This window comes from Papaver somniferum, chromosome 8, assembly GCF_003573695.1.
Source record: "Papaver somniferum cultivar HN1 chromosome 8, ASM357369v1, whole genome shotgun sequence".
In the NCBI taxonomy this organism is placed as follows: domain Eukaryota; kingdom Viridiplantae; phylum Streptophyta; class Magnoliopsida; order Ranunculales; family Papaveraceae; genus Papaver; species Papaver somniferum.
In genome coordinates this window covers 130,876,050-130,902,241 of record NC_039365.1, presented here as the reverse complement: position 1 = coordinate 130,902,241, position 26,192 = coordinate 130,876,050, and the positions used below count along the sequence as shown (strand labels likewise).

At 34.2% G+C, this 26,192-nt stretch overlaps 2 protein-coding genes across 2 annotated transcripts; one reads left to right on the top strand and one right to left on the bottom strand.

Annotated features, from left to right (window-relative positions):
- Positions 1-439: 439 nt before the first annotated feature.
- LOC113303065 (serine/threonine-protein phosphatase 2A 65 kDa regulatory subunit A beta isoform) lies at positions 440-5,813 on the bottom strand. Its single transcript, XM_026552051.1, has 13 exons — positions 5,657-5,813; positions 5,078-5,500; positions 4,721-4,967; positions 4,409-4,521; positions 3,242-3,321; positions 2,965-3,106; positions 2,771-2,851; positions 2,202-2,306; positions 1,713-1,895; positions 1,373-1,465; positions 1,107-1,246; positions 923-989; positions 440-786 (listed from the first exon to the last, which is right to left on the bottom strand). Exons 2-13 carry the CDS (start codon positions 5,468-5,470, stop codon positions 667-669), a joined length of 1,764 nt encoding a protein of 587 aa, XP_026407836.1. The 5' UTR covers positions 5,471-5,500; positions 5,657-5,813; the 3' UTR covers positions 440-666.
- An 11,220-nt stretch (positions 5,814-17,033) lies between these two features.
- On the top strand, positions 17,034-17,432 carry LOC113306044. Its single transcript, XM_026555030.1, has one exon. The coding sequence runs from the start codon at positions 17,034-17,036 to the stop codon at positions 17,430-17,432; it is 399 nt and encodes a 132-aa protein (XP_026410815.1).
- The last annotated feature ends 8,760 nt before the right edge of the window (positions 17,433-26,192 follow it).

Sequence of the window (26,192 nt, the reverse complement as noted above, 5' to 3'; positions counted from 1 at the left end):
GAAGATTGGACTAGGGTGGTGGTTTCATTATGGCTGGAGATGGTGGTGGACTGGTGTAGAAAATGACGAGGGTTTTTACTTCTGGAGACTGTTTACGAAGAGGAGAAGAAGAGAAAGAAAATGTGTAGCGTAGGTTTAGAAATTAGGTTTAAAAGTGTGTTATACACGGTCTATATTTATCGGTTCCCCAATGGTTGGTTCGGTTTTCAGGTCAAACCAAAACCAAACCAGTAATGTCGATTTTTCAACTTTTTTTACCAAACCAATCCAATTCTAAATGGTTTGGTTCGGTTTCTTGCTTATTGGTCTGGTTCGGTCGGTTTCCAACGGTTAACCGACACCATGTTCAGCCCTACCTAAGTCCACTTAAATTTCTGTACACCCCAATTAGTTTGGGATTACCCCAATCGGGGAGTATTTTCCAGGGCCATAAGAATAATTAATTGTCGTGGAAAGATCCAGCTAAAACATCTCTATTACTAAACATATAGATACAAATGGACCCAAATCAGTTGAAAGTACAGGGAGGGAGTGAGTGGGGGTAAAAATAAGCTGTAACGAACAGAATTCCTGTTAGCCCAGGCTGTAACAGCAGAGTATAACACAATATACAATCTTGAAAATTCAGATCAAAAACAAAAATCCTAAATTAGGAGGAAATATCTCCTAACTTGACATCATGACTTGGTCGCTTGATTGAAGTGCTTGGCTAGCAAAAAATCTGACATCCACATCTGGGTCCTCACTCAGCTCAACCAAACATGGACGAATTGTCTGCTCCACCACCTGAGACACGTGATCATCAATCATCATCAGATAAACAACAGATATATTCTTTGTTCTCTAAAAGACCGACTTGCTGTAGGATAATATAGGTAAAGAGATGGACAATAAGAAAATGCTTATAGTTAGCAACACTCACGGATTGATCAACTATGGGAATCAGTGACTGCAACACCTTAGCTACATTGAATTTGATGTTGGGTACCCTGAAAGGAAAGAAGCATTGAACAAGTAATAAGTAAATGAAAGTTGTTCATTTTGTTCGCGAAATATTATAACGCACAACAAAATTAAGAAATTGGTAAAAACATTATTTCATTTACCTATCCTTGGAGGCATCCACAATCAACGGCAAAAGTTTTGAGCATGTAATTTCTGAGCCCATGACTGGAGCAAGTAGAGATATTGCATGTATAATTGTCATACGATATAGATAATGTGGGTTTTTTATCATCTCCAAAACCTGTCAGAAGATATCTCAGCTCATTTATCCACACACTAGTAAGAAAAACACTTTCTGAAGACAGTCTCTGAGTGACATAATTGACGGCAAGAATAGAGTTCGAAACACAACAAACTCGCAACCAACCTGTGGAATAATGTGTTGCATTGCCCAATCTGGACCAAATTCCTCAGCGAGGCGTTTTAAGTTATTTGCAGCCGCATCACGAATCGAATATACCTGCATTTAAAAAATGATAAGGAATACTAGCCAGGCGTGATGAACAAGGTAGTTACATGATATTGTTCAACTGGGTCTATAAGTTAATCCCCAGAAAAAGTTAAGTAAAATATAAGAATCATTCCCAAAGGTTAGAACAATACAAGAGAATAACAAATAAAACGATAAAAGATCTTAAAACAAAAAACAAAAAAAAATTATTTATGTATCTTATATAGTTTTGCACGCAATAGACCAGTTGACGAACCTTATCTTCTAACCACTGCATGCAAAGTGCACCAAGTTTATCATCAAAGAATCCAACACCCAATTGACTTGCCAATAAGGGGATATACTCTATTATGGCAAGACGAACTCTCCAGTGTCTATCCTCTGCTAGCTCAACAATGGCTGGTAACAACGACTGGGACAATAGATCAATTCCAATCACCTGCAAGGACAGCATAGCAAAACTCCTGAATTGCCGAAAAGAGCATAAACTAGGAATAGACCATCTAAGATCCATTCAGCATTGAAGCCATTCTCCCTAATTGTTCTTAATGAAGAAATCAAAACATATGAAACTCCACAAGAATAACAGACACCAAACTAAAGCTACAAAAACCACCAGATGTGGAAGAACTGCAAAGAAAAACAGTACCTAAAAAACAAGATAAAATTATGGCACCAAAAAAATAAATTTAGAGACTCCAAACACCCAAAAGTGGAGTTAAAATGAGATTTCAAACCACCCCACCTGATTGACTTGATCAAGCTTGCTAATTATGTTGAGGCGGACGTCAGGGAATTCGTCCTTCAGGAGAGAAAGAAAAATTGGAAGTAGTTGCTCAATTGTAGCATCCTGCACCAATCACAAACACTCATGTTTAACAGTTGATGTGAGTTAATTTGAGAATTATGCATTATCGATAATCAAGGAGATTGAAACATTAACTGAAGAGTAATCATGGTTTAAGATATTCTAATAATCAGCGACAAATGACATTCTCTAATAGAAGGGAAAACCTAGGAAATTGACTATCGTCACAAGGACCAAAACCAGCGCCAGGAAAAGCAAATCTGAAGATATTTTAGTAACAAATTACCTAGCACGTGAAAAAATACAACAAACAATGTATGTTACTGTATTTTCCAACAATAGTACAGTTGTTTGACAAACAAAAAGACAGAATGAGATGTATTTATTATGCGAAACCTCAGGGAAGGATGAGTTAAAATTATAAATGAATGATCGGTGGGCTCATTATCATTATATTTATTAGACAAAAGGATAAATACTTCAACGTTGATTTTTTACATTCTCACCTTTCCTAATACTGGTGCCATTCCCATTATCACAGAAGCCAAAGCAGAGCGAACATGTTGGGAAGAATCTGATGACAATTCCTACATGAAGTAACATGACTTAGTTAGCAGGGTGGAGCAGTGAATCGCTGGTAAGCAGTAAGAACAACTAAGCATTAAAAACAGAAAAAGAATTGTGTCACAAGAATATGTACCTTTACACAAGGAAGAATATGCTGAATTGCAAGTTGTGGATTCAAGATTCGGCAAAATTTTGTCACTTTTCCAGCAGCTGCTATTCGAACTTCAGCCTCATTATCCCGAAGTAGCCGAACATATGCTGGAACCAAATCCGTTCTTCAGATTTTGCAATTGCCATCGATGATAACATTCACAGAGATACCAGAAATGTAAACAAGTGTTAGTCCAAAACCATCCAGATTATAGTTAAGTAAATCTAAGCCACGGAATTCACTAGACAGAGGGAATTACTTGGTAGGTTCTGGCCCAACAGCTTCACAAAGCTCATATAATTGATTGGCAACCATATAGCGGACACGCCAAGACTTATCCTGTTAAGAAAAAAGAAAAAAAGTAAACAAAGTTCAGGTTTCAAACACTACCATCAGATGTATATCTGAAGGTTAGGAGTTACAAGCTATTGGTCAAGTGCCAAAAACTATATTGTTGAAAAAGAAGTTCTGATCAAATCCTAAATAGAAAAGATTCTCCACCTCGGTTGGCAATAGAAACTCCATTAGTGGGCTTCACACCACACCAGAATCGTTCTCGGATCCACACAAAGGTAAATATGGATTTCAATGAGTAATTTCACCAGTTCATCTTAATTGGTCATACAGCTCTTGCAATACCTCTTCCTAAGTCTCTCACTAGAACCAGGTTGTAGATAAAATCAGATTTCGCTCACATATCAAATTGTGCAAGTTGACACACTTCTTTTCGAAGATAAATGAACTTCCAAATAAGAACCCATTTCATATTCTATGCAACAAAGACATGGGTGCCTGTATACACCGCGGACACGAAGAACCATAGCTAACCAGGGACTTGGCTATACACATACACATTTGCTCTCAGTAAATAAATTGCTCTGTTATTTGGTTATAGTTGATTTTCTTAAAATGAAGATAATATCCAACATAAAATACGCATAAATATGCAATACATTAACTTATGTTTATATTTTGCGTTCAGACATAGTTATCAGTAAGCCCAAAGAACACAGCATCTGACATACACACCAGAAATGCAAGTAACCCGTGTAATGTTCGAAGTGTCTCACATGGTGTCCAAGTATACATGGCAAAACCTAGAAAGTGGAGTGCCCTTTAACCTTGATAATGGTTGATACTCAGTATTTGACCCTAAGAAAAATCATTACAGCTGAGGTAGAACAAGAGGGGTTGCAACTTAAGTATTCTTTTTAACAATGGATTGTGATAATGTTCTCAATGCATAGAAGTTTCCCTCGTAACGAAGAAGCAGATCAATATACAATCATAAACTTAAGAAATATAAAACCAAAAATCACGATTATCAAGGCGTCATGCAGAAGAACCAATGCTATCCATTAGCAGAAGCCAAAACAGAAAAAGGAATAGACAATCCAAAAGTAATGGATAAAAATCACAAGCATACCTGTGAAAAATTAACAATAACTGGGAGGATGTGAGCCACACAGTCTTGAGGTTCCAAAAGTTTTCCAAGTGCTGCGCAACCCTCGACAGCCAATAGTCGAACAGAATCTTGATCTGTAATAAGATAATTTAATGCATAATTGGTAATTTTAAAGCTATTCTTTTAATAGTACTGATTGAAACTAACATAAGACACCGGAATTGGATCCAGCCTTGTCAAAAGAACGATGTCAACATTGACCAGTTGCAATACATCAAGATTTGCGGGTAACAGTATTTCCAAAAAATAACAAGTGTGAAGAGATTTCCATACCATCCTGTGTCAAATCTTCAAATATTGACATGATATCACTTTTCAAATGAGTTTGTTCAACTGTTGCAGCAAATTTTCCCAAGTTGGACGCGGCGGATCTCCTGACCATTGGCATGTCATCTTGACACAACTGGCTGTAGATAGACCTGAGTTCTGTCTTCAACATTTCTGGAGCACTAGGGTAAGCAATGGGAAACAACCCGCACGAAGAAACTCGAGCTGTAAACCACTCCCCGCCTGCCAGTCTCTGAAAGAAGAGAAAAAAGACATGATAAATGAAATTAATTATAGCAAGACAAGAAAAAGAGCAATCGCGTATAAAAATGAATATCAAAAAAAGGCAAAGAGAAATGTAACCTTGACTAAAGGAGTAAACCAATCAACTAAATCACTCTCCTTCATTTGAGCTCCAATTCTACATAAAGACTCAACAGCTTTGTCTCTAACACATGTTTCTTCAACAGTACAAAGAGTCTCTAAAGGAGGAAGCAAAACATGAGCATATTCAACTCCTCCAACATAAGGTATAAAAACCCCTAATTCTTCAGCCATTGCAAGAAGTACTTCATCATCATCATCATTGTTTTCACTAAGAAATGGAATTAATTCCTTTCTTGTTCTATCTTCACCGAGAGCTCTTGCTATTGTAGAAAGTCTACGGATGGAGTTCAAACGTAGTTGAATGTCTTCATTTTTTAACTCATCTATCAAAACTGCAATTGGATACAGTGGTTCATCCACCATAGCCATTCTATCTCACCAGATCTAATGAGTATTTCTCTGCACAAACATCAAATAGATACAGATCATATACTTTATGTTCATAGATTTAAATGAAATTTTACTAGATCCGATATAAAAAGAAAACCTAAATCCAAATATTCCTTAATTTACATTTTCGATAAACCAGAGAGAGAGAGAGAGAGAGATGAGTACCGGTGCCGGTCAGATTTGAAGTTGGCAGGCGATGGACGAATTTTAGAGAGAGAGGGAGAGAGAGAGAGAGAGAGAGCACAAATGTGATGCCTGAATGTATAATAGAGAAAAACGACCAAGAGAAAGTGGGGATATGTTTGGTTCAGGAAAAAGACTCGAGCACCATCAACTGGGGAAGGAAAAAGGGATCGGGATTAACAGGTGATGACGATAAGGGGTATCAAGCTTCCAAGGCCCACTAGATTGGTGCCCGTGCTACGCACTGGGCATTTTTTTCCTATTAATTTGGTGTGCGTGAGATTTCGTCCCGTCTCGTGGCGATATATTTTTAATTGTAGAAATTGATATTTAGTCCTATTTTAGTTGGGTTTTCAACACTCTAGTCATGTCTCCTCAAGCCTAATACTAGGAGGTCCAAATCTACCAAATTTTGTACAGGTTAATCCAAGAGAAAAATAACGTTTGGTCCTTTTTTAGGTGGTCCCAAGTCAGTTTGGTCTTTTGGGAAACGCCTTTACCGTTTGGTCCATAATTATTTAAAAATATTAAATGGACAAAAGTACCCTTCCGTGTTAATTTTTACTTACTTTTTTTGTAGCAGTTCATTCTTCAAAATGAACTCCTGTTAAATTCTACTTATTTTTCAGAAATCACCTATATAAACCAGAGTTCATTCCAGAAACGAACTCCATATAAAAACCTAAAAAAACAGAGTTCATTCCAGAAATGAACTCCATATAAAAACCTAAAAAAAACAGAGTTCATTCCAGAAATGAACTCCATATAAAAAATTGAAAAACAAAGTTCATTCCAGAAATGAACTTCATATACAAACCTAGAAAAACAGAGTTCATTCCAGAAATGAACTCCATTTAAAAACCTAAAAAAACAGATTTCATTCCAGAAATGAACTCCATATAAAAACCGAAAAAAACAGAGTTCATTTATGGAATGAACTGCAGCATCATCATCTTCATCATCTTCGTCGTTTTCAACAGCAGCAGCAACATCAAAAATCGTCTTCATCATCTTCGTTTCAATCTTCATCTTCTTTGACAGTAGCAGCAGCAAATCTTCATCTTTTTCATCATCTTCAACGGCAGCAGCAGCAAAAAATGACGAAAAAACGAAAAAATCATCGTCGTCTTCAGCATCATCTTCATCTTCTTCATCATCAGCAGCAGCAGAGACAAAAACATTCAAAAAAAATTCATCGCAAATTCGTTTTCATCGTCTCCACCATCTTCAATAGCAACAACATCAATACAAAAGAAAAAGAACATACATATCTTCATCGTTTCATCATCATCATCATCTTTCATCTTCAACACCATCGTCATCTTCATCTTCATCTTCAGAGAATAAAAAAATAAAGAACAAGAAAAAATAGATCTGAAAATCTAGGAAAGAGAAACGAAGTCTAAAAATGATTTCCTTTTTTGCTAATGAATCCTAAATATATGGATCTAAAAAGATATTTCTGTCACTCCCAGAAGAAAATTACATCATCCATGACGTCATCCCGCGTGAGTGTTGTACACCCTAGGACCAAAGTATAATTTATATTTCCAAAAAGGACCAAACAGACAGTTGACTGAGTCAACTGGACCAAAATCATCCTAATATATTATTTGTATGACCTATTGGTATTTCCTACTTAATCCAAAATTGGAGGATCCAGTCCAAAACTAATTTTTCAGTGGGCAAAAATACCCCTCAATTAAATGTAATATCACTTATTCGTGATTCAGTTTCCATGTTTTCATTTCATTTCATGGAAACAACCCTTCTGAGCGAAGAAAAAAATCATAAAACTAAATCTCTTTGTTTCAATGAAATTTCAATCTCGTCATTCCAATGATTATCGAACAACAATGGATTCATCTTTGAAAAACCTAAATTGTCGTCATCAATTCCTTTTCTAGAAGATTAACTCAAAATCGATGAATTTTATCAAATCAATTGAAGATTTCATCATTTGGAAGCGATTTGAAAGATGAGAACATGTTTTTGTGATTTAATTTGAGTTTATCTCCCTCTCTCACATAGAAAAACAGATGGAGAAACTCTTTAAACTTTTTTTCATCAAATTTGAAGATCTAGAGAAATAATTTTTGTTTTGGTTGATGGAAAATGGACGTCATAGACAGATTATCGAGCATGGATCTTATGCGTTCGGAGAAGATGTCATTTGTCATAGAGTCGTTTCTTATCTATAGATATTGGACTCTTACAATTCAAGGATGTAAGTAGTAGTAATAATAACCTAATTTTTATATCAGATCTCACGATTCTCACCCTAATTTGATTTTTGGTTTTCATTTTTGTGCATCCATTTCAAAATTTGTTATGGTCATCATTGAATTTTATTAGTAGGTTAAATTTTTTGCAATTGGGTTGGTGTTGTTTAATTGTGAACACATCGACAGTAGCTTAGAAATTTATGATATATGTGAAACATAATTTATTGTATTTGATGGTAATGAGAGTTAGAAATGTAGTAATTGCAGTTCATGCAAGAAACTTTTATGGATGAGTTCTACGACCTTTGAGCATAAATACGTACGTTGACTTCAAAATTAAGTAATTGCATCATATGATCAAAGCTGAATGAGCTCAAATTCCATAGTTTACAAATAAAGACGAAGGATAAGTTGAATGCTTCAATCAACAGGTGAACTAATAGCATCAATTTGTAAGATTGTCATATAAGATGTTCTAGATTATGAGTACCTAAACAACTAATCAGAGATGTTCAAGATTCTTTGATTTCTCTTAAAGAGTTCATTTCATCATCGTTGTTAGTCGACACCTTCACGATCCGTAGAAGATTTGAGCTGCTAATGAAATTAGGGGAGAAAGAAATACCAAAGAAAATTAAAAAAACAAATAGATTAGAAGTCTAATTGTTGGTAATGTGCTTGTTTCATCCCAAGTTGGTCATAAAACACAAACTGTTCAAGTGAAAATGTGGGCGGGTGTTTGTCTTACAATTTTTCAAACAAAAAGAAGTCTAATTGTATTGACATTCTAGGCTTCAATGTATTATTTATTTATAATTTTGTTTAGCAAAGTGCTAAAAATCTAATATCTTTGCCGTAATTTGATGGTTTCTTGTTAACTTCCTTATCAACATTGTTTCTTTGAATAAAATTTATCAATTCCTGCGAATGTGATAATGACCAGTAATTCTATTTCACGCACAAAGAAGTTTGTAGTTTTGTGGTCATTGCTTAATACAACATGAGTTGATGCTCTTTACACTCGCAAAATGCAGTTGGTCACCTACTTAGTTCCAGGTACCAAAGTCCTTTCAAGAGTGATTAACTAGGAAATTTTTTCAATTTTATTATCTATTGTGTGCGAGAAAAATAATCAGTAAAATGCAATCCCATATAGCCACTACGAAATATATTTTGTTTAGAAATTCATTGTATAACTGTGGTGCTCAAGGGGTAACTCAAGCTCACAAGATCATACCTTGGAAATTCAGCTTCCATTTCATGCATTGTGTTATTATTACAGGTTCATAGTTTATTAAAGGACCTTGTGCATAGGGTTGTCAGTAATACTGTGGTAAGTTCATATTGATTCTTAATGTGTACATAATTATATACCTGTTGATTGTGAATGTGCACAATGTTTTACACCTGTTGTTTGTCAATGTGTACATAATTGTACACATGATAGTCGTTAATGTGTACATAGTAGTACACATGCTTCTCACTATATAAGAATCTTCTATATTAGATTTATTTTTCATTTTTTGTTTGCATCTCTAATGTGATATGTGATGTTAACTCAGGGGGAAGCCAGTGTTTGTGACGACGGTGAAGCTCCAGAGATCTTTATGTGTATAATACAACTTGCAATTTTGAAAACTTGGATCTCAGTCCTCTCTGAATTCTGGTTGACATCTGTAACTCCAAAACTAATCAAGTAAGGTACTCACAAAATTTCATACACTAACCAATTATTTGTTGATATCAAATTTGTTGTGTGGACATAATTAGGCTACTAAGAAGTAATTCTATCTAGTTTTTTTCATCTTTTAACTCACCAACTCTGCAATTCTTAGTTGGTTATGTGAACACTCGATCCTACTGTGTATTTTCTTTGTTGGTGTGTGATAACTACTTAACCGGTGTATTTTCTTGTACACCAGTTATATGGGTGTACATAAAAGTGCACCTTTTTTTGTGCTTGCTATTCGAGGTGTTTATGCTTGTACACCAGTTATATGTTGTGGTCTCCTTATCGAATTTGGTTGCTGGACTATTGTGCTCTGAAACAACTTTTGATTGATAGCGCTATCGTTGGTTGTGAGCATTAACCTTAGGGTATAAATTGTAATTTAGGCATGAGCAGTAACATTACTGAATTCTAGCGTTGGCAGTATAATTCGTTCTCAAGAAACCTAAAGTGCGCAGTAGCATTATAGACAATGTTACCAATTGTAACAACATAAATTCTTAATTTTAGTAGGTATTTAATTGATATCTAGTTTAATGAATTTTATCTTAGGTCAACTTAGTCAGACTCAAATTTTCGCTAGCATCAACTGTAATACCTAAAGTGCTCTTTCATTTAAGGTGCACATAGTTGTACACATGTTGATTGTTAATGTGTACATAGTTGTACACCTTTTGATCGTTAAAGTTTACATAATTGTGTACACTTATTGATTATGCATGGAAAGGCATCTGATTCCTTTTTTTTTTTAAATTTTGGTGAAGGGATGTGCCGACAACCTCTTACACAAGAATTAATTTGCTAGGAATTTACATGGAAATGAATGGAGGATTCACAACATCTTTTGGAGGTAAAATGTGTTGTACTTATTTGTATTACTAAATTTAGCTGAAGGTATAGGATTTCCGACACCAAATATTATTAGTTAATGATTAGTCGCATTGATGTTTGTGGTAAGATGCATTACAATTGCGTATATATAATATTTCAGACTCATTACATGCATTTCAATTTAATTTTCAATTCCATTTGAATATAATTGTTGACCATATGTTTATAATGTTGTATGCATTTCAGTTAACCTATTAGTCTCAGATATCGTTCTTTATTTTATCTCCAATAGCCGGAAGAGGGATGCAATCTGGGAAGTTATTTGATTCATGTTGAATTCATTGTTGTGAATTCCCCATTTACAAGATCCACAGTTCTGTGGATTTATTGATATGATCGTGGTTCACTTTTTTATCTTGTTTTAAGCCTAATATAGGACTGAAACCATATGTTGTAACAATCGATGTTCTTTTTACTTTTTCAAGAATTTGAATAGTTCTTACATGATTTTGTCTCCAAGTGTGATGTTTAAGATTTTAATCTAGGTGACATGATTATTGCAACTATGGATTGGTAAAGAGAAAGCTGCAGGCATTACTCAAGATGTGCAAAGAAAGACATGGAAAATCATTGATTTAGGTGAGTTTATCTTCTTTTTTTTAATCGTAACTAGGTTGTGCACATGTGAATAAATGATACATGGTTATGGAGATTCCTGATAGTGTTCTCGCTCATATTGTTTTGTCGTTGCCTTATTGCTGAGAGTAACCTAGGTCACGTAGTTATACGCATGCTGATTCATAATGTATATTATACTTAGATACCTCTTGATTGTTAGTGTGTACATAGTTGTACACCTGTTTATTGTTAATGTGTACATAGTTGTACATTTGTTGATTCTTAATATGTACATAGTTATACACCTGTTAATTTAAAAATTGAAAGACGAAAATCTGAGTCTTTGTCATGTGAGTTGAGTTTCCTAAGAAATACATTCCTCCTCAACTTTTAAAGCAAAATTTCTCATTTTGTATTTCTTGTCATGACCACATAAACCACTATTTAAAAATTGTTGATCCTATGTAATAAATACATGGGAGATTTGAAATAACTTAGGTTTGCGACGAGCTTTTTTATCAGATTCATACTGATTACTAAAACTATACATATAACATTTATCCTTCGGCATTATGGATTCTCCTTTATTGTTTTACTTATTTTCTTATTCATTTGTATCCCATTTGTTCGGAACCGCTCATTGTTTTTCCATTTTCCCCTTTGTCAGATTGAGTCACGCTGAAGATGGATAATGTTAATGACGTTTTGACACATTTGTTTGGAACCCCTTATGGATATATTGCCTATTATGTGGGTCTAGATGTTCGATTTTTTTGATTTTCGCAGCGGTGTACATAGTTGTACACAACAGTGTAAATTAAAATTCTAAAAAAATGAAAATTATATAGTCATATCGATACTCTTTTTATAGATATCGAAAAGAGCTTTTCGAATATATAAAGCTTATGAATTTTGGACGAGCGGTTCAAAAAATAAATCGTTTTAAAGTTATTTTTATATTATTTAAAGTTGCTAACATCATCATGAGTTGCATTGGACTAAACTTTAAATATTTGGACTAAATTGTAAATAATAAACGTTATTAGGGTACTTTCCATATATTTGGACTAATTTGTACCTAGTTGACTTGGGATGGACTAAACCGTACTTTTGGATTGATTTTTGGACAAACCATATTTTTCCCTTTTTAATTTGGTGTGGCGGGACGAATGCATTAAATAGGTGGATAAAAGATAGGTTATTTATTTATTCTTTTATTTCTGCAGAAAATATGTGGGGTTTTTTCCCCTTAATGTATTAATTTGGAAAAAAAAGAGTCCTAACATGTTAGGTACTCGACTTCCAAATTGAGTTTTGATTTCCATAAAATCTCGAACACGGTAAGTTAATTTTTCCTTTTCCATGACAATTTTTTTGACGGAAATGTTGTCTATCTTGGATGGTGTTACTAACGTACAATAAGTATTTGGTGTAAACACAGTATAAGAAAATTAATTAGATTAAAGCTCTCACGGAAGTGTTGTCCACCTTCCTTTTCGTTGAGGCGTTACTAACGGACGGTTAAATACTTGATGTAAACAAAGTGTAACCCTATTTTTAATTGTCTGACCAATAGAGTTATGCCAAGTGTCCTCACCATAGCTTCTACATTAGAAAAGGATTATTTCGACCAATAGGAAGCGAGGGTTTCATCACCGTTCAACGTGAGAGATTATTTTGTCAAGGCCTTTAAGGAGGAAGATTCTTATATGTCAAACGACCTATTTTGCCACTTTAGTCCCCACTATGAGTACAACAAAGTTGCAAACTTATGTGCCAAAGTGTCAAATATGCCACTTACGCATAACAGAGATTCTACCGAGCGGTAGAATTTACAAGGCTATATGTTCTTAACATCGTTCCCTGGTTTATTCAGTGCCATCCGTAGTCACGCTCTCGCTCGTAGACTAGATCATCGCTCAACAGTTTCTCATTGAACGGCTATAATTCCCCCTCTAATAAAATCCAAGTTCAAATTCGTTTCAACTCACACCAGAATTTCTAAATCGCTCTTGAATTTATTTATTTCTCAATATTCTTCTGATTAAAAAAAAACCAATCACACATTATCTACGCTTCTTAATTTCTTTTAATATGGATTCACAATTTCAAATTCAATGCAAAGGTAAAGCTAAAAAGGTCAAAGTTTGGGGTGCAAAATTCAACATCACATAAGATGAATGTATTTATCGTAATTATGTTTATTTTACCCAATATTGTATTGATGGTGCACATTATCATGGTAACCCCTTGTGGGATAACATATTTATGAGATATCAAGAGCAAACCATGAACACCAATGATCGTGATATAACTGGGTTGGCGCAACGCTTCATTGTAATCAGTAAGGAAGTTGCCTCTTATGTTGCTGCGATAATGCAAGCTAGGAGAGGTCGGGAGAGTGGTCTTGTGGATTGTGATGTTAAAAGACATGTTCGTACAGAATGGCAGTGTAAAAATGGCAAAAACTTTGCATTCGAAAGTTGTTATCATATTTTGAAGGTGTTGAACAAATATAATCCAGGCGTGTTAGCAGCTAATCAACAAGTACCTGAAATATCGCCATACAATTCTTCTCCCTCAACACCAAATTCTCCACCATTTCCACCATGTCCATCAAATTTTTCACCAGACACCCCAAGAAACTCAAATGTCAACTTAGTTCTCAATAATGATGATGCTAATAAAAAAACTTTTAGGAAGAAACTGAGCAAGATTTGCTAGAAAATTATCTCAAGAAGGTGGAAGCTCCGATGGTTTTAACATGGCAGAGTTTATACAACCATAAAACCGTCGAGAAGCAAAAAGTGATTGACATGAAATTTCAGGTTACAAGCACACATTGAACAACAAGTTGGATTTAATAACAACCAAGTTGGTGATGATGAGTTCGATGTAGTAGTACCTCAAGATAATTGATGTATTAATTTGAAATGTTCCTGCACTCTACTTCATATTAATATTAATTTGAAATAAAAAGTAGTTAAATTTGAAATGTTGTTGCATTCTACTTAATAATTAGTTTAACTTATAAACTTAATATTAAGTAAACAAACTACAAACAAAACAACAATTAAATGTTTAAAATGATATATAAAATAAAACTTAATAATTACGCCACCGACTCTTTCATACTCTGCCCAAAGATTCACTCCCAGATCTTCTCTTAGTATGTCATACAAATTCCCAATCTGAATGTAATTAGTCATTGAAAAGACGAGGGTGCCTAAATACAACACAAGCTTTTAAATATCAACTTATAAGTCTGATACCAAGTGTGATCGTCTATGACAAAGTCGAGACAATACGACAGCTTGATATTCACTTGATAATAGTTATGATCTGAAACCAATTTACTATAGGATCAATATCAAGTGATTAGGATTAACGTAAAAGTGTATTTACTGTATTATAATATAAAGCAATTATAATGCGGAAGTAAAGTAAATAATACAACACAAGATTTTGTTAAAGAGGAAACTACAAATGCAGAAAACCCCGAGACCTTGTCCAGTTTTAAATACTCTCATAATTAAGCCGATATTCAAAATCTAATGCCAACTTCGTATAGTTGAGATCAAGTAGACTACCCATAGATACTTAGTTTACTCAATACCCCTGAACAAAAGTCATATAGATATAAAGACTTTACATTATACACATTTCATATTTCGAGTTGAGTTTAACTCGCTTATATCTTTCTCGAAATATGTGTTGGAAAGTTTTTGCTTTAACTACGTTCATCATTATTCTTGACGAAAGTCAAAAGATGATCATGTAAAAATCACCTGGTAACATCTTACATGATTTGTGTGAGGCAATCATTTGATGTAAACTCGGAATGTTTTATATTGAACATTCAATCATTTGAAAATTGCTTATAAGCCAATAGTTTGTATGAGACAGCTATTATCGTCTTCTAAGAATGTTTGAATGATTGAAATGAGAGTTAGGATCTAAAACCCATGTCTGGATACATTACGGTTTGTGTACTTAGTGTGCGAACTGTTTTATTGGAATTCAGAACCGGAAGTTAAGTAAGCATACCCGTTTGCAAACTTATTCAACTGTTAAGTCTGGCTACTTAAGTTTGCATACCCGTTCACAAACTGATTTAACTTTTGAAGTCCTGGAACCAAGTTTGCGTACCCTTTCGCAAACTGTGTTCAGTCCGGAGCTAATGTTTGCGTACCCGTTTGCAAACTGTCGGCTTGTGACCAATATCCGGAACTTAAGTTTGCGTACCCGTTTGAAAACTTAATTGGTTCAAGGTCTAAATCGGTTAAGTATGATTTCATACTCATGAAAAAATACATTTATATATTAAGGAATGAAATCTTTGCAAACCATGGCTAAAATGTTCATGAACTGATTCTTTTGAATCAATCTGATTTTGCTTCAATTGTGTCTTGTATACTTCTAATTCCAGATTCTTCCATGTGAACCTGAAATTTAGACAAGCTAAAAATTCTATTGTTGAATTAGAGCATACTAATGGTGGTATAGTGGCTAATCAAGATGATATAGTTGATATTTTGGTCTCACATTTTGAAAATAAATTTAAATATCAAGAAGTCCACTCTAATCCAGATTACTTCAAAGATATACCAAGACTAATTACTGAAGAAGACAACTTGTTGTTAGATGCAACCCCAACTGATGAAGAAGTAAAGAAAGCTGTATTTGAATTAGATCCAGATAGTGCACCTGGTCCCGATGGATTTGCAGGCTGGTTATATAGAGAAGCATGAGAAATCATTGGTAAGGATTTTGCTGTTGCAATTAAATTTTTTTGGAGCAAAGGTTTTATCCCTTCTGGATTAAATTCAAATTTCTTGTTGCTGCTACCTAAAGTGAAAAATGCTAAGAGAGCAAATCAATTTAGACCAACTGGTCTAATGAACTTTAGTTTTAAAGTGATTACAAAGATTATAACTTCAAGATTAGGGGAGATAATTCAGAAAATTGTTTCTCCTCAACAAGTTGCATTCATAAAGGGGAGAAATATTCAAGACCAAATAGTACTAGCATCTGAATTAATAAATGAATTTGATACTCCAAGAAGAGGTGGTAATATGGGGTTAAAGCTGGATATTACTCAAGCTTATGACTCCTTAAGCTGGGAGTTTCTATTTCAAGTCATGAGACAATTTGGTTTTTCAGAAAAAGGGATTTCCTAGTTACATACTTTGCTTAAATCTGCAAAAATTTCAGTTCTTTTAAATGGTGGTACAGTGAGTTATTTCCAAGTGGGGAGAGGGTTAATACATGGAGATCCATTGTCTCCTCTCCTTTTTGTTATTGCAGAAGACCTCTTGAGAAGAATTCTAACTAATAGAATACAAGAACACAACTTGTTACCAATGGTGACAAGAAAAAATGTTCAACCCTCCCACATTTTTTTGCAGATGACATTTTTCTATTTTGTAATGGTGATAAAAGAAATGTAAGAAAACTCTTATGCATTCTCAGAGATTACCAAGCAGCCTCTGGACAGATCATCAATATTGAGAAAAACAAGTGCTTCATAGGAGGAACAAGTGAAACAAGAAAATCACAAATTGCAGAAGAATGCAACATGACACTATCATATTTTCCAGAAAAGTACCTGGGAGTAATCTTAAACCCTGACAGAATCAAGACCATGCATGTTTGGAGTTTTGTAGAGATGCTACAAGAAAGATTAGCTGGCTGGATTGGAAAGTTACTCTCATTCTAAGAAAGGTTAATACTGGTAAAATTTGTACTCTGCAGTATCCCCATATACAATATGTCTGTGTACAGATGGCCACAAAAAGTGATGAAAGAGAGTGAAAGAATCATAAGAAATTTCTTGTGGACAGGTGACCCAACAACGAGAAAATTGATTACTGTTTAATGGGATTCAGTTTGTTCACCTATATCTGAAGGTGGTTTGGGCTTAAAAAGGTTAGAATTTATAAATAGAGCTCTACTAATGAAGCTTTACTGGAGAATCCAAAATGGTACAAGTGAAATGGCAAAATTCTTCCAAGCTAAGTACCAAAACTCAAAGGGTGAGTGGATTGAGTATTACAAAAAGTCTTCCATATGGCCAGGTATGAAATGGGTTATAAATGAAGTTCATGATCATTCCAGATGGATTGTGGGGAATGGGACTAAAATCTCAATTGGAAAGGATATATGGATCAAAGAAAAAGCTCTTATTGATTTATACCCAAAAAATGCTTTCTTACTTCAGTACCCTGACATGAAAGTGGAAGATATATTATTGGATGGTGAATGGGTAATTCCAAGTGAAATCTTGGAAATGATTGAAATAAATGAACTGCCAGTTGTAAATAATGAAGATGATAAGAGAGTATGGTGTGGATGAATTACAGTGGAATTTTCAGTAACTTCAGCAGTGGAGTGCATCAGGAAAAAGAACCCAAAACAGAAGTGGTCTTCTCGGGTATGGAATTCATCAATCCACCCAAATATTTCAAGCAATATGTGGAACTTATTAGAGGTTCATTCCCCACAGATGAAAAAATGAAGAAAACAAAGTTCAGCTTAGCATCAAGATGTGTTTTCTGCAAAATGCTGAAGAAACCTTAGAGCATATATTATGACATTGTGATTATAGTGAACTAACATGGAAATGGTTAGGTGACATGTTTTGCTTCACTAATCAAAAATCATTTGAAGATGTGTTTAAAGCTGTTAAAGGAAAAAGTCCAATTGTGCAAGAAATTAGGAGAATTGTAGCTTTTACTACCATTCAAGAATTGTGGTTCTTAAGGAATAAATGTGTCTATGGAAATGGGAAGATGAATACAAATAATTTCAAGACCAAGATCATGCTCATTATTAGAGACTGTGAAGTGAGAATGAAAGCACCAATGTGGAACTCCATACCTGATCTGCAAGTGTTAAAAAACTTTGGTTTACAATGCAGAAAGGTGAAAAGGTCAAGAATCAGAGAAGTGTGTTTCTCTCTGCCAGAAAGAAATTACTTGTTACTCTGTTGTGATGGAGCATCCAAGGGCAACCCAGGGGTTGTTGGATTTGGTTTTATTGGCAGAAATGACAGTGGGGACAGTGGGAAACCCAGTGAAAATTCCCCTGTAATTGATCCATACCATACTCTCTTATCATCTTCATTATTTAAAACTGGCAGTTCATTTATTTCAATCATTTCCAACATTTCACTTGGAATTACCCATTCACCATCCAATAATATATCTGCCACTTTCATGTCAGGGTATTGAAGTAAGAAAGCATTTTCTTACTTGTCATAGCTATGTCAGGTGGACTAGGAGTGGCTACAAATTATTATGCAGAAATCATGGTTGTGTTATGTGCAGGAGAGTGGGCAATTCAGCATGGTCATCTTCTACTCATTTTTAGATCAGACTCACAATCAGTAATAGAAGCATTCAGATTAATGAAGGTTCCATGGTTTGCAATCTCAAGATGGAATAAAATCTGTGAAAAATCTTTGGATTGGAGATTTGTAAACAGCTACAGAGAAGTGAACTTCTCTGCAGATACAATGGCAAAAAGGGGTGCAAACCTTCAAAGGGGTGAGTGCATCTTTTACAACCATAGACCACCTTTCCTTACACAAATGGAAAATGATAAACAAATTTACTACAAATTTAGTTAAAAATACAAAAATGTAGTAACTTTTGTATCTTTTTGTTTTGAACCACATTATGGGGTTCCTTTTTGTAAACCTTTTGTAATTTTAGCTATCAATAAAAATATTATTATCGAGCAAAAAAAAATTGTCTTGTACACTTTTATGAGAATATAAACAATTGAACAACTCTATGAGTAATACAATTAGATTAATTTGATTATCAATTGATATAGAAGTGTTAAGATGAACATGGTTAATACAAAAGTGTTCATATGGCTAACTTCGGTTAATTGTTGTTGAGCCAACACAATATACACTTTTAGGTACGGTTACTCATATCTAAATGAAGGTATATTTCATTTGTGTGTAACAATCTAAGACCATCTAACAGTGGAAAGATATTAGCTTGAATTTTAAATCAAGTTTCATCCAACGGTGAATATTGATTGCTTTATCCAAAGTTAAAACCCTGATTTGAAGACTATATAGGGGAGAACTCTAGCAACTGGGAAACCTAATCCCCACACCTCATGTGTGATACTAGTTGCGACTAGAGTCGATTCTTCTTTAACCTAGGTTTTTCCTAAAACCATTATAGGTTAACGACTTAAAGACTTCATTGGGATTCTGAAGCTAGAACCAACTATTTTCTCTGTAGTTGCGTGTTCTGATCTTACTTGTTCTGTCGTATTGAGTACTATCTTTTCTAAGATTTGTTCGAGATTTATCTCTGATAGGTAAGATATAAAAATTAATCACAAAACTCTTCGTCTCATTCTTCGTGATTCTGCAATAACTTGTTCTACTACCATATAGTTAAGTTATTGTGAGGTGATTGATATTTCTAGGCTATTCTTCGGGAATATAAGACCGGATTATCAATTGGTTCCTATTCACCTTGATTTATCAAAAGATGGAACAAAAACTTCGTAGGTATTTTTATGGAAGACATAATTATCTATTAAAATAGATTTTTATGTTGGAGACAGGTTTGTTTATCAAGTCTTCGACTTTGAGTCATAGAAACTCTTAGTTGTGGGTGAGATTAGCTAAGGGAGTCAAGTGCATAGATTCCTCCTGGGATTCGGAGGCGTAAGGAACGTGACCGTACCTTAATCAGTGTGAGATTGGTTAAGCTACATTTCAGTCCGAAGTTAACTTGTAGTAGGCTAGAGTCTGTAGCGGCTTATACAATGTGGTATTCAAATCTGGACTAGGTCTCGAGGTTTTTTTTTTCATTTGCAGTTTCCTCGTTAACAAAACGTGTATGTATTATTTCTTTTCCGCATTATATTTTCTATATAATTGAAACATCACAGGTTGTGCTTAGTTCAATCAATTGGTAAATACAACCTTTGGTTGTTGATTGAAATTTATTGACACTTGAACATTGGTCTTTGGTACCGTTCAAGTTGTTTCTCATAGTAATCAGGCTCGCGGATTTCTATCTGTTTGATTTTGCTGATTACATTGAAAAACAGAGATATAACTCTTGAATATATTTTCCTTGATTGAATCTGATTGTCTAGTTGATTCTCTTGGAATTATATTGGAGTTAGTCCATACAGATTTTCTAAAAGAAATATTGGGTGTGGTTGTTAGAGCCCCTCTTTTTCAATTGGTATCAGAGCAGGCAAACACATTTAAGACCTCATAAGTCTGTGTTTATAGCAATCTGATTTTTGTGGACAGAAGATTATCTCATTCTTACGCATTTAAAAATGTCTTCCAAAACTTTTGATTATGACAACTGTCTTGGGCTTACCTCAAAGGACAACTCCTGAGATGATTCCTCCGAATCCCGAGGTAGAAAATTTTTTCTATCAGATTCTGATAACATTCCCTCTGATATGACATTTGATACTGTGTCAGAAGCTGAAATAGAACTCACCAGATCTTTAAAAAAATCTGCTGAGATTGTTGATAAAATAAAGTCTCTTGAAGAAAAAATGCCCGGATCATTGATGAACTTGAGAAGTCTCTTGATTGAGAACGGGAACTCTACAGTATCATTGAGTCATTCTCTAACAATATCGAAAACCTTGTTCAAGAAACTACTCTACATCATGAAAAGATTGGTGTTCTTGAAGATATTGTTAAAGAAGATTCAGTTAGATAAAAAAATTTGATCGAGACTCATTCATCAGATTTGAACAACTTTCGTGTTGAAAAAGATAAAGTGGTTGCATCACTTCTTCTAGCCCAGGAACAGTGCAAATCCTTGGAAAAGGAAAAGTCTGTTTTAATGAGTAAACCTTCTTCTGTGCCTACCTCTAATTCTCACATTGGATTACAGTATGTGACTACTCCAAAGGAAGAGTATGCTAAGAAATGTTTTTACATATCTTACAATCTTCTAATATGGCTACAAGTCTAAAATAGGTTCCTTCTGATGTCTTTCTTCCACGAACCTGAACCTTATGTGGGAAAAGAAATCATTATGATTCACATTGTTTTACTAGAAAGAAACAGATTCCTGATCTTCAAAATCTACTTCTTTTTACTATTGACATAGTGAATAGTCTGACGAAATCTACAATAGATTTCATTCCTGCAGAAAACCAAAATTCTCATACACAAGGTTTCCAAAGTCACCCCTCTAGAAATCTCTACAGGAATTGTGTCCCTCTTAATGGTGCTAATTGCGCTACAAATGTACACATTCCCAGTGCTAATGAGAATAAGTCTGGGAGACCTAAGTCTAGGAGATAGAATTCTCTCAATTCTGACCCTCTGGAACCAATCTCTAGAGGTCATAGACTTAGTCTTCAAAAAATACGTTTGATGGATACTAAAATATGTTTATGTCTTATTTCTCTGGGATAAGAAATAACTGAAAGAAGGGAAGAAATACAAGGCTCAAAAATTTAGATGGTATTTACAACTCATCTCTCAATATTCATGGAGGGATTACATCTCACTTTGCTACCTAACTCTAGGTAATTTCATCCTTGTATCTAACTTGAGAGTTTCAAGGATGATATTTGCGAGATGCTCAAGTCCACTGTAGGTTACTATATGTCTTATGTTTGGAATAATTTTTTTCTTCGTTTGTGAATGTTGAGTAATATCTTGACTCCTAGTAACTTTTGTATTTTTTTTCATATACTCTGAATTAAAGTAACCTTTTAATTATTGAGCTATGAAAATATGAGATATCTGAAAACAAAGTGTATTTCCTTATTACTGGATCCCTTCTGATCCATTAACCTTCCATAACTAGTCCACGAACGTCCGAGTCTTATGCTTGGGAGTTTTTAGGGTTTCCATAACAAGGGTGTTCTTCTCTTGTTCATAAACATATATATATATATATATATATATATATATATATATATATATATATATATATATATATATATATATATTATATTGTTTTTCCATCCCTAATCAAAAAAAGTGGAGAACTCTTCAAGCCTCAGGAAGTAGTGAATCTTGATATGGAAGAAGACATTAAAGGATGCGATTTTGTTCAAGAACTTATCTTTAAAAAGATTATTGCAATGAAAGAGTACAACTCCTGGATTGGTGAATCTGTCTAGGATTTAATTCTTTTTCAGAATGACTCAAGGGTCGAACTTGCAAATCATCAATTGCAAATAAATCATCTCATTGATGGTCAGACCAAGATCCTTGAAAATCAAAAGGTCTTGATACGAAATCATAAGAAACTCATCGTGGACTGCATCAAAGCTAGGCAGCTTGCCCATATTGTTGATTGAAAAGTAAATGTTCTAACTCATGAACATGGAATTTCCACGGTCAAAAGAATCAAGGATATCAGTGATACCTTTTATGATGGAGTTTTTTCAAAGGTATGAAATTATCAAATAAACTTGAATTTCTTATTTTAATCTAGGAAACTTCTTATGATAATTTATTCATGTATTTTAAAAAGGATAACTAGGGTTTGGAGTAGCTTATAATGTGATTACACATATTTATTGCCAACGATTTTCATCTTGCAATGTTTTAGATTTATTTATTTAAATTCTAAGTTATTTGGAAGATGATTTTGCAGTATTAATCTTTATTGGTTTTATATATTGCAAATTATGTTATGGGATATGTGTGTTTACGTCCGTGAACCATGATTGTCCCATATATGTCAAAAGTTAAGTCTATTATGTCATTATGCAAATATTGATAAAAGATAGAATGAACTTTTGAACATTCTGCAGTATTGATCTTTCCCTGATCCACTTTTATGTGAAAGTATTGTATGGCTCTGTAATTAAGTTTTCTGATGTTGAGCATTTCCGATTAAATTAATCATTAAGGTTCCTTTGTGGTTAATTTAATTAAGTTTTTTGGATACAAATTCATGTTTCATGTGATTTTTTAATGTCCAAAGAAATCCTTCTTTTTTGTAAAAGTAAGCTCGCTCTTGTTGTTCTTTCGGGAATGACATTTTATGGGGGAGAGTTCTTAATTGAACTTGTGCTTAATTTTCAAATCTTTGTGGGGAGTGCGGTTATGGAATATTGTAGGAGTTATCTTGTACTTTATAAACTCCTTGATGAATAAACTAAGCTTCGACTATGAGAAATCATCGAAACAAAGTTGATATGTTCTCTTTTAGTCATGAAGTATCTTTTTGAGAATTACATTATGATCTCGCTAGTTTTCGTACCTTTTCCAATTTATATTGACAAAAAAAGGGAAGAATTATTTTGTAGTTCACACTACATATACATATTGATGTAGGACATCTCTTTAGCCTGCAAGTTATCTTATTTCCTTTTTAGTATTTTTCTTCTTTTAGAGTTTTACTATTTTTAGATTTTTGTTCATGCCTATATAAACAGGCTTTTATCGTACTTAGAGAGATACAATCTTTTATAAAACAATATTATCAATCTTATTATTCGTTTATACGAATTCTATTTATCTTTTCTTTTATCTCTACTTCAATATCGTCAATTCGCATCCTTTTCGTCTCTTCGCATCCCTATCAATCTCCGTATTGCATTCTTCTCACTATCGTTCTACATTACATATGGTTTACGGATCATTATGTAAGGGGGAGTGGTTTTCATTGTGAGATGAAGTATTGACTAGGGGGGGTGGGGGGTGGAGTGATACATATCATCATAATATTATTGTCAAAGTTGTGATACAATTGAACTTTGATGTTGTGTAATAATACCATGACACTATATAACAATAATGGAGAACATTTGTTTTCTTATTGTTATGGCTACGGATCTTCAACAACTATGATGCTGAGTTGAACCCGTTTAGAATCACTGGAGTACTTGGAGTGACGAAGAATTCAAGGAATGTTGAAGAACCAAGGAAATCAAGCATTTGGATGAGAAGCTACAAAGTTTATTTATTTTGTAATCCATATGTATTGATAGTTTTGTCACTAAAATTGACAAAGGGGGAGATTGTTAAAGCACTGCTCGGTCGAACTCGCAAGCGTTGCTATCTCACGCTTGTTTGTCAAGTTTAGTTGTCAAAACTATAAATCATGATTTCTAGTCTACTTATAGTTATATCTCGGATTAGGATAGAATGTGTAGTTGAGCTTTAGACTTCACGATGTTCATCGATTGAAGACGAAAAATTACTAAGGGGATCTTGTGGAACTTCATTAAAAAAAGGTATGTGGAGACTTGAACTCATCTATCACTCAGAAGTCTATTCTATTTTATCTCCTATTGAAACAAAAATCGTATAGATATATAGACTTTACATTCTACAGAATTGATATTTCGAGTTTAGTTTAACTCGCTTATATCTTTCTCGAAATATGTGTTGGAAAGCTTTTTGCTTTAACTACGTTCATCATTATTATAGACGAAAGTCAAAATATGATCATGTAAAAATCACCTGGTAACATCTTACATGATTTGTGTGAGACAGTCATTTGATGCAAACTCGGAATCTTTCATATTGATCACGATCACTTGAAAATTGCTTATAAGCTAATAATTTGTGCGAGACAACTATTGTCGTCTTCTAAGGATGTTTCAATGATTGAAATGGGATTTAAGAGCTAAAATCCATGTCTGGATACGTTATGGTTTGTATACTTAGTGTGCGAATTTTTTTGTTGGAATTCATGACCGGAAGTTAAGTTTGCATACCCGTTCTCAAACTTATTCAACTGTTAAGTCAGGGTACTTAAGTTTGCATACCCGTTCGCAAACTGATTTAACTGTTGAAGTCTGGGAACCAAGTTTGTGTACCCGTTCGCAAACGGTTTCAACTGAGTTCGGTTCGGAGATTAAGTTTGCGTACCCATTTGCAAACTTAAGTTGTTCAAGTTTTAAATCAGTTAAGTATGATTTTATACTCACGAACAAATACATTTATATATTAAGGAATGCAATCTTTGCCAACCGTGGCTAAAATGTTCATGAACTAATTCTTTTGAATCAATCTGATTTTGCTTCAATTGTGTCTTGTATACTTCTATGAGAATATAAACAATTAAACAACTCTATGAGTAACATAATTAGATTCATTTGATTATCAATTGATCTAGAAGTGTTAAGATGAATATGGTTAATACAAAAGTGTTCATATGGCTAGCTTAGTTTAACTGTTATTGAGCCAACTCAATATACACGTTTAGGTACGGTTACCCATATCTAAATGAAGGTATGTTTCATTTGTGTGGAACAAGCTAAGACCATATAATGGTGGAAAGATATTAGCTTGAAGCTTAAATTAGGTTTCATCTAACGGTGAATATTGATTCCTTTGTTCCAAAGTTACCAAACCCTAATTTGAAGACTATATAAGGGAGACACTAACAATTGGGAAACCTAATGTTAGAGCACTGCTCGGTCAAACTCGCATGCGTTGCTATCTCAAGCATGTTTGTTAATGTTAGTGATCAGAACTATAAGTCTTGATTTCTAGTCTACTATTAACTAAGTCTCGGACTAGGATAAAAAGTGTAGTTGAGCTCAAGACTCCATGGCGATCATCATACAAGACGAAGAACTACTGAAGGAACTGGTGGAACTTCGTTGACTAAAAGGTATGTGGATACTTGAACTTATCTATCACTCAAAAGTCTATCTACTCTATCTCCTATCTTGAGACAAAAGTCGTTTTGCTATATAGACTTTGATTATACACATTTGCTATTTCGAGCCGAGTTTATCTCACTTATCTATTTCTCGAAATATGTGTTGGTAAGCTTTCGCTTTGGCCAAGTTCATCTTTACTAGTGACGAAAGTCATGTTAAGTTTCAATCGCTTGAAAATGGCTTTGACGAAAAATGGTTTGTGAATAACAACTATATAACGTCCTCTAAGAATGTTTCAATGATTGAAATCAGAGTTTAGAATATATAACCATTGTTGGATATAAGCATTGTGTGGTAACACGTATATGTAAAAGTCCTTATTCCTTGAACCAAAGTATGCGTACTTTGCTGATCAGGAAAACCAGAACAGAGTCCGCGAACCCAGTCCGCGAACTGTCGGAGGTCCTCGTCCCGAGAAAATTTGTTGGGGTTTGTGAATTAGTTACAAACTTATTCCGGG

Coding starts and splice junctions, on each gene's coding strand:
- LOC113303065 (XM_026552051.1), bottom strand. CDS start 5,470: ATGGCTATGGTGGATGAACCACTGTATCCAATTGCAGTTTTGATAGAT. Junction 1,896..2,201: donor AGCTTGATCAAGTCAATCAG/GTGGGGTGGTTT, acceptor CTGTCCTTGCAG/GTGATTGGAATTGATCTATT. Junction 787..922: donor TTCCCATAGTTGATCAATCC/GTGAGTGTTGCT, acceptor CACGTGTCTCAG/GTGGTGGAGCAGACAATTCG.
- LOC113306044 (XM_026555030.1), top strand. CDS start 17,034: ATGAAGCTTTACTGGAGAATCCAAAATGGTACAAGTGAAATGGCAAAA.